We start from the raw sequence: 11,876 nt of genomic DNA, 5'->3' as shown, positions 1-11,876 counted from the left end.
TTACTTCAAACCAAGCACTATGAGAACTAACAGTACCATCAAAGCCAATGATCCCCGAAGTAATCCGGCTCCATTATCACAAGTGATAGCCCTCAGTGCCTCAAGGTACTCCTTGCCAAGGTATTCCTCGTAAGTGTCTCGGTTACCCAATGTTTCAAGTGCTTGGGTCGAGTCAAGGAAAAGAAGATCAGTACCACCGTAGGCACTGGAGTCAAACATCTTGAAGCCGTTCACGTTTTGGTCAGAGCCAAACATTTTCTGTCAAATAAGATTGGAATATGGTTAGATGTGAAACACATGATTACCGTGAAGTCTCATGTAATATTTACCCCATTCACCACTATACCTACCCATACCCCTAATCTCTTAAATTGCCCGATTGAATATTTAAAAAAAGGGGGTGGTATTTACCCTCAGTTTTGAGGCAAAATTCCCCAAATTACGTAAATTTCCACTTTTTGCGGGAATTTTGCGCAAAATGTGTCGATTTTTCCCCCCTGAAATTCACTTTTCCCCCAATGCCCCCCCCAAAGTCCTGGTGCCGCCACTGACTATAATTATGTAAAATGTAGAACCAACCATACCAATAGGTTTATCATCTTTTGCATGATATGACTTGGCATCTCTTTTTGGTCACAGGTTCGCCATATTAATAATTTTGAGGCTATCGCATGAGTTTAGGTATCAAAAATCACAAAACGTATGTCCTTCGTCACCATGGTTACGCAAACGACACGTGCGGCGAATTCGTGCCGAAGTGCCGAATTCTACTTCAACAAGACAATATGTCATATCGTCGGTCGCAACACATAGTGGTGTACGTGAAGTACAAATTACGTTTCCGAGCAAAACGTTTTTGAAGGATATGCTACTAGTAACAGAGTCGATATTCTTCCACTGTTATCTCTCAGTGGCCCGATTCCATTTGAAATTGAAGTTTAATGTTCAAACTATTAAACTGTATCTTTAATAGTTAACAAGGAATAACTATTATAAGATAATAGCTAGCTCTAAACCTATACGCCACTATGTGAAACGGAAAATTTGAAAAATCACTCTACGCCACTATGTGTTGTGACCGACGATATGTTCCTCCACATTTCACAACGGATTGAAGCCCTTGTTTATGCGATGTTGTCTAGTTTAGTTGTTTCTTTCCTATGTGCTAAGTAGACAATCTGAGAATAATTACCACCATAATGAATATGCAAAACTATCTTGCTCAATATTCTTGCAATTCGCCAGCGATATGACGTAAATAATCGGATTAACTACCATAGCAATAGGTGAAAACAATTTTGAATATATCGCGCTGCACTACAAGCAGGTTGCACTCATCACCTGTATATGTCTGCAATCATAGATTGAATACAATACCGCTCTTTTCAAAGGTACTGATCATACAAGTGCGAGTGATCAGCATGATATGGTTCAATGCAGCGGTACCGCGTAAACGTTCTAGTGCAGCGCGGTATAATCAAAAATTGTTTTCACCTTTTGCTATGGTAGTTAATCCGATTATTACTTCACTTCGGCGGCGAATTCGTAGCGCAGACATACCTGTGCATCAGTCAGAAGCGTTTCTACAGACTGCACGTATGAATTAGACTTATCTCCGCTTGTCATTACTCCGTGCGAAGGTACTGTAGCAAGATTACAACCTATGTAGTTGCTGACATCAGACTCGGTGGTACCATCCTCACACAATAGCTTGTAGTCGCTTGAAGATGCATTAAGACCCCATTCTGGTGGAGTATTATCGTCTGTGTTATCGAGTACTGTTGTGTGTTTGACAAAGGCAACGTCGCCTGCTCCTTCAGCTAAACATCTGCATTGACAGAATAAAAATATACTTTTACAATCACGAAGTTAGGTGGCTCTAAATGAGTGTTTTTTTGATGAAAGAGATGAAAGGCGGAAACCTTGCTCAAAAATTACTTGGTGTTAAGTGCTTATATTACTGATACAGGCTGCTGTACAAGCATATACAGGGTGTCCCAAAAGTCTCGATACCTTTTTAAACCTTTGTATCTTTAGAAAGAAATGGTATACAGAAAATTTGAAAACATATTTGGAAAGAAAACACTTGGGCAATTTTTTGGTACCAAACTTGTCCCCTTTTGTGCCTCCTAGTTAAAAAATAATGTTAGATGAATGTACAGGTACATAACGCGTAGTACCATACAGCAATTATTCTTTTTTGCTGAACATTCACAGATCTTCTTGGGCTTGCTAAGCACGTCTTACTTTATCAGTGTTTCATGTAGATCGTCCTGTCTTCCTACGTCCATAGCCCTTGAATCATGCACTGATCCTGTCTTCTAGAATTTGTTGGCAATGTTTTTTTATGCAGCATTTTGATGGTGCTTGAGCATGTCCAGTGAGTTGATAATATTCTTTGAACTTCTTTTGAGTAAGTTTAACCGATTTCGTTTTGGCATAAAACCAAAGAATATGAATTCATTGTTGTATATTGTAAGTCATGTTGAAACAACGCCATTTATTACTTATTCATGCATACAAAATGTCATCACTGCAAAAACAAACCGCTTAAATGCGCTTGAATGGAATGCCGGGGGGAGAACAATGATTTCAACAGGACGGTACGACTCCACATACAGCGAAAGTGACTATCGAGTGGCTTGAAAAACTTTTCCATGAGAAGATCATATCCCTCAAAACTGATCAACCTTGGCCACCTCTAGATTCTCTAGATGTAAGTACACCTGATTTTTTTTCTGTGGGGTTATCTCAAAGACCGAGTGTATAGCACAGAACCTCGCAGCATACATGACTTGAAGGAAACATAAAGAGTGAGATAGAAAAATTGACAGAAACACTTGCAGAAGCGTCATTGCAGAACTTCACCGTCAGAGTATGCGAGTGTGCAAATTTAAATGGTGGACATCTTTAGTATATTCTGAAAGGCTAAACTACTTGAGGCAAAACATAAAAAACCCATACTACGGAAGAACAAAGTAAAATAATGTGAAGTTGTTGGGAATATTGTTTCAATTTGACAGTGTTCCTGGTGATTTATTGCTTTGCCATGCATTAACCATTTTGCATATGCGCGACGCTGGTTCGTGCATAATGTCTTCTGACTGAGTATGAAAAAGGGAGTTTCAATGTGACAATTCAGTAATGATCGGGGTATCAACTCAATCAAAACATTATAAAATCCTTGAGATGAGGAAAATTACTTTACCGAGTTTCTTTGTTAGATTGTGAGCAATTACAGAAGAGGGTGCTTTTTTTGACAATTCGTTTGCATTTAATTAAGTGTTTTGTTTATCCGCTTGAAAGAACAGTTTTTCAATATGATAAACATTCGCTCGTATCTTCGTATTAAAACATGCAAATATTAGCAAATTTGGTACCAAAAAAATTGCCCAAGTGTCTTCTTTCCAAATATGTTTTCAAATTTTCTATATACTATTTATTTTTAAAGATACAGCGGTTTAAAAAGGTATCGAGACTTTTGGGACACCCTGTATCATTGTAAGACCAATCTACTCTAATGTTTTTGTGGAGGGTGTCTGCCTTTTGTCTCTTTCGTCAAAAAATACCCCCAAACACAAACAACAACAATCCAACAACAACAACAACAACAACAAACACAACAACACTCATTTAGAGGCATATTATGCTTGTTGACGTAATTCAGGGACGGACCTACCATTGGGCCAGATGGACCCGGGCTCAATTACTTTTTAGCCCATATTTTGGGCCAAGGGTAAAAATGTAGTATTTTCGCGCACTGGCCCTTCGAGTAGCAAAATTTCCCTTCATTTTGGGCTAAAGTAGTCTGAAATTGAAATTTTTACGCGGAACAAAATATGCCCGTCCACCTCTACATTTGAATGATTCCGCTGCCACTTTTGATCTTTATTATCCGGAAACAAAAACTTGAGCATGTTGAGTGCACATGCCTTCCTGAGTTTTGGGGCCTCCAAATTTTCGCCTGACCAAGGCCTCCAAAAAGGTAAACCCGACCCTTTCGAAATTTTACGGTATTTTTAAAAGGCCTTTGATTTCAAGCTTTTCCCAGCTTGGACACAGTTACTAACCTGAATGACCCACTGTAGTCGTAATACGGTTCTTCTTGAGATCTTGCGCAATTTGAGTCTCCTACTCCGATGCAAAGTTCGCACAAATTATCTGGATTATCACCGTTAGGGTCATATCTGGAGGTTTTGGCACCCGGTACACAGCTTTGAAGGAAGAAATCACCTGTCATAATTGAAAATATATATAAATTATGTATGGTAATATATAATCGAGGTGACGTAATGTTACCCAACTATGAGTAGCTATTGTCACTTTGTCTATCTTTGGTGCCAAATAGCACTAAAGTTATTAAGAATGTAAGAAGCATTTCAAAATCCGATTTCACACATTCCTACAACTCACTGACAGCCATAGCCAGGGTGCTTCTTTTTTCAAGATCAGAGTCTCATAATTGAAATTTATTTGCTGATCGCACGGTCATCTCAAAAGAAGGTTCTACCCCCAAAGTGCGTGTTGTGTGTGCGTACGCCTGTACGCGCGAGAAACAAAAATGCACATTTTACGCATGCGGAATTTGCCGGGAGAATCTCGTTTTGGTAGCAAGATCAGTGCAAAGGGCAAATAGTACCATGGAAAGTGGCTGATGGGAAGGGCGAATGGAGGAACTTAACGATTCCATTGGGATTCAGGTGGTATACACCAATACCATTCGACCTATTTGAAAGCGGTTATTTATTCAGAGCGACAGATGATGGAATCATCGGGCTCTTGAAGAAGTAGTTCAATTCAGGATGAATCAGGTATGGATGCTATACAATAGTCTTCCATTCGATAGTCTGCATGATCTGATCCAATCACACAAAAGTCGGAAATACATCATTACCATTACTATTAAATTTGTTCATATGAACGTTTTGCCTATCGCAACTTCAATAATACTATGTCGTGTCTGATGTGTATACTCCGGGGGTGGGGTGGGGGGGGGGGGGCTCACTAGAAATGGGGGACGGGGATGTGCGACCCATTGACCCCCATTTTTCAATTCCCTCGCGCCCAATGACCCCTTTTTTGTTTTACTAAATCCTTTCACCCAATGGCTTTCTTTTTTGTTTTCTTTCATTATTTCAAAGTAATCAAATTGTTCAAATATTTCTAATTTTGATATTTTGACCCAAAAATTTCTCAGTCTCACTGAATTACCCCCTCTTTTGGTAAGATTTTCCCCAGTCTCACGGAAAGACTCCCTTTTTTGGGCCTTCTCACTGAAAGACCCACCTTTTTTGGTGTAGAGGCTCTCACCAAAAGACCCCAAGTTTCGAACTGCTTTTTGCACATCCCCATCACTTCAAAAGTCGAATGCCCCCCTCCCCCTCCCCCGGGGTGTATTATACTTAGTACTTACCTACAGCTTTTGGCACATTACACTCTTCGTCGGGCTGGATGTATTCTTTTTCGATCAAAAGACCGACGGGGATGTTCCAACCAGAAGTTTTCCCAATTCCTGTTTGATTATAACAAGTGAACCGACATTACAATTCTTGAGTTTGCTAATGTGATATTTTCTCCGCACCATATAGTCGTGCTTAAGATTCTTTTCATGCTCATTCTCAAGCAATTTCCTTGAGCACGTGAAATGGGAAATACCAAAAGGCAAGCCCCGAAATTTCAGTTTGAAAGCTACGGAGCGTAAACTGTCTCATTTGCATAACAAGGAACCACTTTAATAACAGCCAATGCCCTTTATATCAATTTAGTTGATGATTGATTTGTCATGATCATTTTGATATCAAACAAACTACTACATGATACATAATACTGTGTGCACGATCGTTCGGAGAATTCACTAAACTGTATAATGGTTAACGCCCGTAAACAAATGTGACCTGCTGCCACGAAATGAGCGTAAAATCTCAAGTTCGTAGTTTCGAAACGTCCTGGCGACTGCGTTGGTATTCTTTGTTTCACAAACCAGAAGTACATGTCCGTTGTGAATGGAGCACAATGGGCCATTCACGAAGGACATACTACTGGCTTGTATAGGTGCGCGGCAAACAAAGAACATCAGCTCAGTCAGGATGTCTCGAAACTATCAACTTGTGACTTTATATTCATTTTCGTTGTAGCAGATCACACGTGTTTGAAATTTACGCCAAAGATGATGTCACAAAGGAAAATTAGATTATATTCTGTCATGTGCACCAAAACTAACGTCAGAGTGTTGTCCATTAAATCTCTTTATGTGGTAAAACAAGTAAGAGAAACACTCGGTTTATAAATCAGCCCGGTCATTGCGGAGTGATTTGCAAAAGAATAAAATAGACGTTATAGTTAGGCTTGAGACGTTAGGAGTAATAGCAAATAACATTCATTTGAGACCATTGCATTTAACATGCATGGTGAACGCGGAAGGTGATGTTCCAGAAAGAGGCATATAAATCCCGTAGAAAAACAGGTTCCAAAAGGGTTATAAAGAATTCCTCCTGGGAGAACCTTCACACTTGAATCCTCAAAAAGTTCTTGGACATTCAACAATCCTTTATAGAACAATTACAGGATCTGCAGCCTGTCTTAGACAACCATCAATAGTTCCTCAGAGTGACCAAATATCTTTTATGGTTTCTTTTACGCGCCATCAAGGGTTCTCCTGAAAATACAAATTAAGATAACTAATGGAATATTTGTCTAAGAGTGCATGGAAGGTGTGATCGTGATAACTACCTGTATGACAAGATTTCTTTCCTTGTAGTGTGTCAAATGTGATACTGCTTGCTGCATTTACAACTGCTACGCCATAGTAGCTGACATCTCCTGTCTCATACCGCTCTGCGACGACTGGTTTAATATTGTAATCTCTCCCACCAATGTAGATGTCTCCTCCGTCCAAGGTCACCATATCGGCGTCATCATCTATTCATAAGAATAATATTTGATTTATTTGATGAGAAAAAGGCAAACACTTGAAAATGACAATTTGGTTATGAGGATGACGTAATGAGGGTGTGGTGTTAGTAGCATGTTGGTGTTGTCTTGGTGGTGTTGAAATTAAAATAGGCCTATGTGCTTGCAATTTACGTATTCAAACTAATGATATAGACAACGTCACTGATATAGTGGTACAAGTCATTGAAATAAATTGCCTGAAGTCACACTCAATGACTTAGGCAATCATGAAGGTGTATTGAGGGCGCTCTCTGTGGCGTTATGACTAAGTAATTTTGTTACAAGGTGGCAATTGTTATAAAGATTGAGTTAAGCAAAATAACTTAAAACCTCAAAATAAAAATGACTTAGGTAATTAGGTTATGAGGTTGACGAAATTCTTCCTAAGAAACGATTGTGTATTAAGGGGTGGGGGTATGAACGTTTGGACAGTATTTATTGTGGGACATTAGAGCACATCAGACATATCGAATTGCATTCTAAATACGAAGAATGTCCTTCTGATATCAAATAATTTTGATTTTTTGAAATTCGCAATGTAATACAGATTTTTAATTCGAGGACTGTTGTATATCAAAAATGTGAAAAATATGAAATTTTAATAATTTGTCATAAAATTTGTATTATATCATGAATTTCAAAAAATGAAAATCATTTGATATCAGAAAGACATTCTTCGTATTCAGAATGCAATTCGATATGTCTGATGTGCTCTCATGTCCCACAAAAATACTGTCCAAACGCTCAAAACGCTCATTCCAGATCCCTTAACCTCCCTGTACTGAGTGACTGCTTTGGCGCGTTGCAAAATGATGAGGCCGTAGCCGCGATGCTATTGGCTACAGGCTGGATACACTGGCCGTCTATCGGGTGACCTTGGTCGCTGCGACAACGCGGTCACGCAGTACATGGAGGTTAGTACACAGCAATAGCACACCCGTTTCCAAAAATGGAGCAAAATTCTTTTTTTTCAGCCTCATATTACTTATTTATTGTCGAATAAGTGCAGAGTAGGTTAGATATGAATATTAAATGTTAGACCAAAGTAGCTCAAAGTACATGTACTATACACCTGACCCGTGAACTCGTCTTTTTTAAAGACAAATTCTTGTTTTTGTTGTTCCAAATTTGCCAAATTTACAATACCAATGTACGGTATGAGACTTTGAAAGTTTCCGCATTTTATGGCATTTTGATGATAAAATTCAAGAAAATGGGATCATTGGGTAGCCGAAATTAGAAAAAAGTGGGTGAAGGGGTCGTCGTGTATGACTTAAAAAATGTGGTATTTGGGTAATTTCCACTTCAGAAAAGGAGACATAATCATCACAGACACATAAACACCCGTCAATTCTAAAGCTAAAACTTTTGTCACCCTCAACGTCGATCAATGTCATTAAAATGTTAATTCTTATGTGATATTTGTAAAAATTCCCGGAAAAAATACCTTAACATCATACCTGCAATTGCTTTTATGCAATCTAAATGTGAAGCTTCCTGCACGCAACTAACATCACTGCTGAATTCGGTATTAAACTTCACGGCCATATCGTTGCATTTACTTTGTTCCGCATTTGATATGGTGCACCAGCGTACTGTTTGTCCACCTGTCGATAAAAGATAACGCATTCAATTAAGTAAAGATATTTTTAAACTGTATCAGACTATTAATAGTTCAAGTGTAGCAATTTTAGCTTCAAAATTGCACATTTTTGCCCAGAAAGTTAATTTTTCATAGTCAATGACACCCAATGTTTAGCGTTTCCACAATGAATGACCCCCATTTTCTTGAAGCCCCAATGACCCCCTTCTTTCGAGTGCCACACTCCCCGGGGTTCAACCTCTATGAATACAAACCTTGCACTTTCTGACTTCGGTTTTTGTGGGTGAATGAGCATGGGGTGGGTAGGTCTGTGTGTGTTTGGGATAGTGGAATAAGGATAAATGTAGGCTAAGAGTGGTTGTTATTTGATCTAATTAAATAAAATAATGTGGAAAAAATACAAAATGTTGTTATTATCTTTTCCTGACTTCATACTAGTAATATAATAGATAAATGCGACCCAATCACTTTTTAATTTAATAAACAGGCACAAGGCCTAGGACCGTTGACCCACAAGCCTCAGCACACTTAACACAATATTGCTTACCACTACGGCCCCATATCATTACATAGGCAAATAAACAAGAACACAGGGACTTGCAGCTAAGAAGCGCACACCCTTGATATTTCACAATGACCTTCGCAGCCAGGTTCAGCTTCCCGATTTTTGTACGGGTTACAACGAGACAATTAGCAGTAAGTTCCTTGTCCTTGTCAAATTAACTCAATTTTTTTACACGAGAGCGTACTAAACCACCGCCGGGTTTCGAATCAGAAACCTCTTCGTAGTCGAACGCCTTATCGATTGAGCTAACTTGACTATGTTGTATAGAGGCAGTTGTATGCGCATCTTCTATTTTCCATTCCACTCCCCTTGGCAGGAATGGCACCAATACTACAGGTACTCTCAGTGATTCCCAAAATTAGAAAATAAAAACTTCCAGTTACTTCAACACACACCATATTTATGATGGACAATACGAGATTTGTTGGAGGAGATAATATGTAACTGATCCACTTAATGATAAATAGGTAGATCACATGGACAAAAGTTTGGAATACTTTTTTGAACAACAACAAAGAAGGTTTGGAATACTTTTTCTTGAAAAAACAAACGAGGTGTTTTTTCTTGTCGAGATGACACTCTGACATTTTGATAGTGACCTACGTGTCCTCGGTACTTGTATACGAGGGATAAATTTGAGTGTAGTGTAAAAAGTGTGCTTTTTAACACTATCTTGTGTTAAAAAACATAAACATTTTCATATTTTGTATGTGTTTTAGTGTTATTTTAGTGTTTATAAATTAACAACCCTATACCTTCACTGCACAAACAAGTGTTTATTAAGTGTGCAAGTGTTTATTAAGTGTTGCTCTGCTGTTTTTGCTGCACCACACTCCTCGGAGATTTTGGAAATATCTGCCACAGGGGGAGTATGAATTTCAAATGGAATGAGCACTTTAGGGAGCTCCATTTGAAACTCACCCTCCTTCGGTGGAATATTCAGGTTGAAACTTTCTCAGAGGGTGTATGAAATTCAAATGGAGCTGCCTAATGTGCTAATTCCATTTGAAATCCGTACTCCCCATGTGGAAGATATTTCCAAAATCTTCTACAGGTGGAGTTTGGATTTTAAATGGAATAGTCCATTGTCTCATCCATTATCTTATGTAATTATTTGCAATTAATTATCATTCTATTACAGATCATCTTAGTAACATTTATCTTGACTTATATAACTTCTGTGATTTGGATGATTAATGTCATGTCTCAAAATGCTTGTTATCTTTGGTTGGTTGCGCAATTGTCGCGGCATACTACGTGATGTAACCCACGTACGTTTAGTAGAAATCAATCGTAGATTTCAACATGATTAGATTGCGTACATAATTTTCTTTAAAACTTTTTACTAGCATTACTAATACTAAGAGCTGAATAGTGAAATTTTATTTGGACAATTCCCTAAATTCAGGAAATGGAATTGTATCACGTAAAGGCCATATGATAATGATTTTCTGACTCTCCCGGTCTCATCACGCGTCATTGTCTGGAGTTGGTCCATATTTTATTTCTTTTTCAAATTTCAAGTATATAATTTTTTATTCTAAAGCTCCAACATTTGTTTTAACGATTTTTAAAGATCTCTTTAAAGTAAATTATGACAACTGCTAGCAATGCCATTTTTTCCATTGAAAAAAAACCCATCTCACTCCCTCATCACTGTTCCAAACCCCTCCATAAGAGAACAAAAAATGAGGCATAATACGTCCAAAGGAAAAATTATTATAATCCTTATTGCTGATAATTCATTATTCAGGAACCAGTTGTCTTGGAAGTTAAATAATTATATGACATGTATGAGTACTTCATTATCTATCAGAGGGCATGTATCAATTGAGGCCGGGTACGCGCCGGGTATATTTTGAAATTCGCGATAATTCGCGAGTATTTCCCGTCCCAAGAAAAATCATGCACACGGGGGAATAACCCCAATTACAATGAGCATTGAGCTCTCACGCATTGAACCCATAGGCTACCTTTCCCTGAGATGTGGGCTTTATTTAAAACAAATTTGAGCACTAACACCGCTAGCTAAGGCGCCACTTCGACTCGTCTTGAATAACAATACTTTATAATTTATCAAAAGGATTATTGAGCAAATCTGATTCCACAATAGCCAGAGAGCTGTTAATCAAATAAGAATTACAACTTAATAAAAGTTACAAAATATATATTTGTGACCGTACAGCTCAACTTACCGTACTTTTCCTAACCAGACAGTCCATGCCAAAATTGTTACTACACCTTTACATTTCATCGAATCTCTTTTTGATGTCTGTCATTTTGAACATCACACTTGAAAGATGTATGCTATGTAGAAACTTTATTTTGCAATTTCATAATTTGCATATTATTAGCATATTTGCAAGAAAAAACATGAAAATCAATAAATACCTATATTTTTCACAATTTCAATATTTTATTAGAAATTAAGCATGTAGGCCGTTTGTTATGACTTGATGAATGAAGCTGTTAAACAGATTTTGATATTTTTTGCTTATTTTTCCTTTTTTGCCCCAAAATGTGTAAAAATCAAAAAATTTTGGATTTGGATTTTGGATTTCCAATTAATTGTTCCATTTTCCATTTTGGGTTAAATACTCAATTTTCATGCGCGGGATATTTGAAACATAAAATGAAAACATGTCCATTGAACTTTTTCCTCGAGATGTACTATAATATCAAGGTTACGGATATATTATAATCCCTTCTTATCTTCACTGATCCATCAGATACCTATTGTTATGAATGATCAATGAA

At 37.8% G+C, this 11,876-nt stretch overlaps 1 protein-coding gene across 1 annotated transcript; it reads right to left on the bottom strand.

Moving 5' to 3' along the window:
* LOC140139226 (melanotransferrin-like) lies at positions 1-4,240 on the bottom strand. The gene is made up of 3 exons (XM_072161006.1): positions 4,071-4,240; positions 1,561-1,828; positions 1-258 (listed from the first exon to the last, which is right to left on the bottom strand). Exons 1-3 carry the CDS (start codon positions 4,238-4,240, stop codon positions 1-3), a joined length of 696 nt encoding a protein of 231 aa, XP_072017107.1.
* Between the last annotated feature and the right edge of the window lie 7,636 nt (positions 4,241-11,876).

The sequence above is a fragment of the Amphiura filiformis genome, chromosome 18 (genome assembly GCF_039555335.1).
Source record: "Amphiura filiformis chromosome 18, Afil_fr2py, whole genome shotgun sequence".
Classification (NCBI taxonomy): domain Eukaryota; kingdom Metazoa; phylum Echinodermata; class Ophiuroidea; order Amphilepidida; family Amphiuridae; genus Amphiura; species Amphiura filiformis.
Note: the sequence above shows the minus strand (reverse complement) of the source record. Positions and strands in the feature narration are given on the sequence as shown.

Coding starts and splice junctions, on each gene's coding strand:
- LOC140139226 (XM_072161006.1), bottom strand. CDS start 4,240: ATGACAGGTGATTTCTTCCTTCAAAGCTGTGTACCGGGTGCCAAAACC. Junction 1,829..4,070: donor GACTACAGTGGGTCATTCAG/GTTAGTAACTGT, acceptor CTGTCAATGCAG/ATGTTTAGCTGAAGGAGCAG. Junction 259..1,560: donor CGCTTCTGACTGATGCACAG/GTATGTCTGCGC, acceptor CTTATTTGACAG/AAAATGTTTGGCTCTGACCA.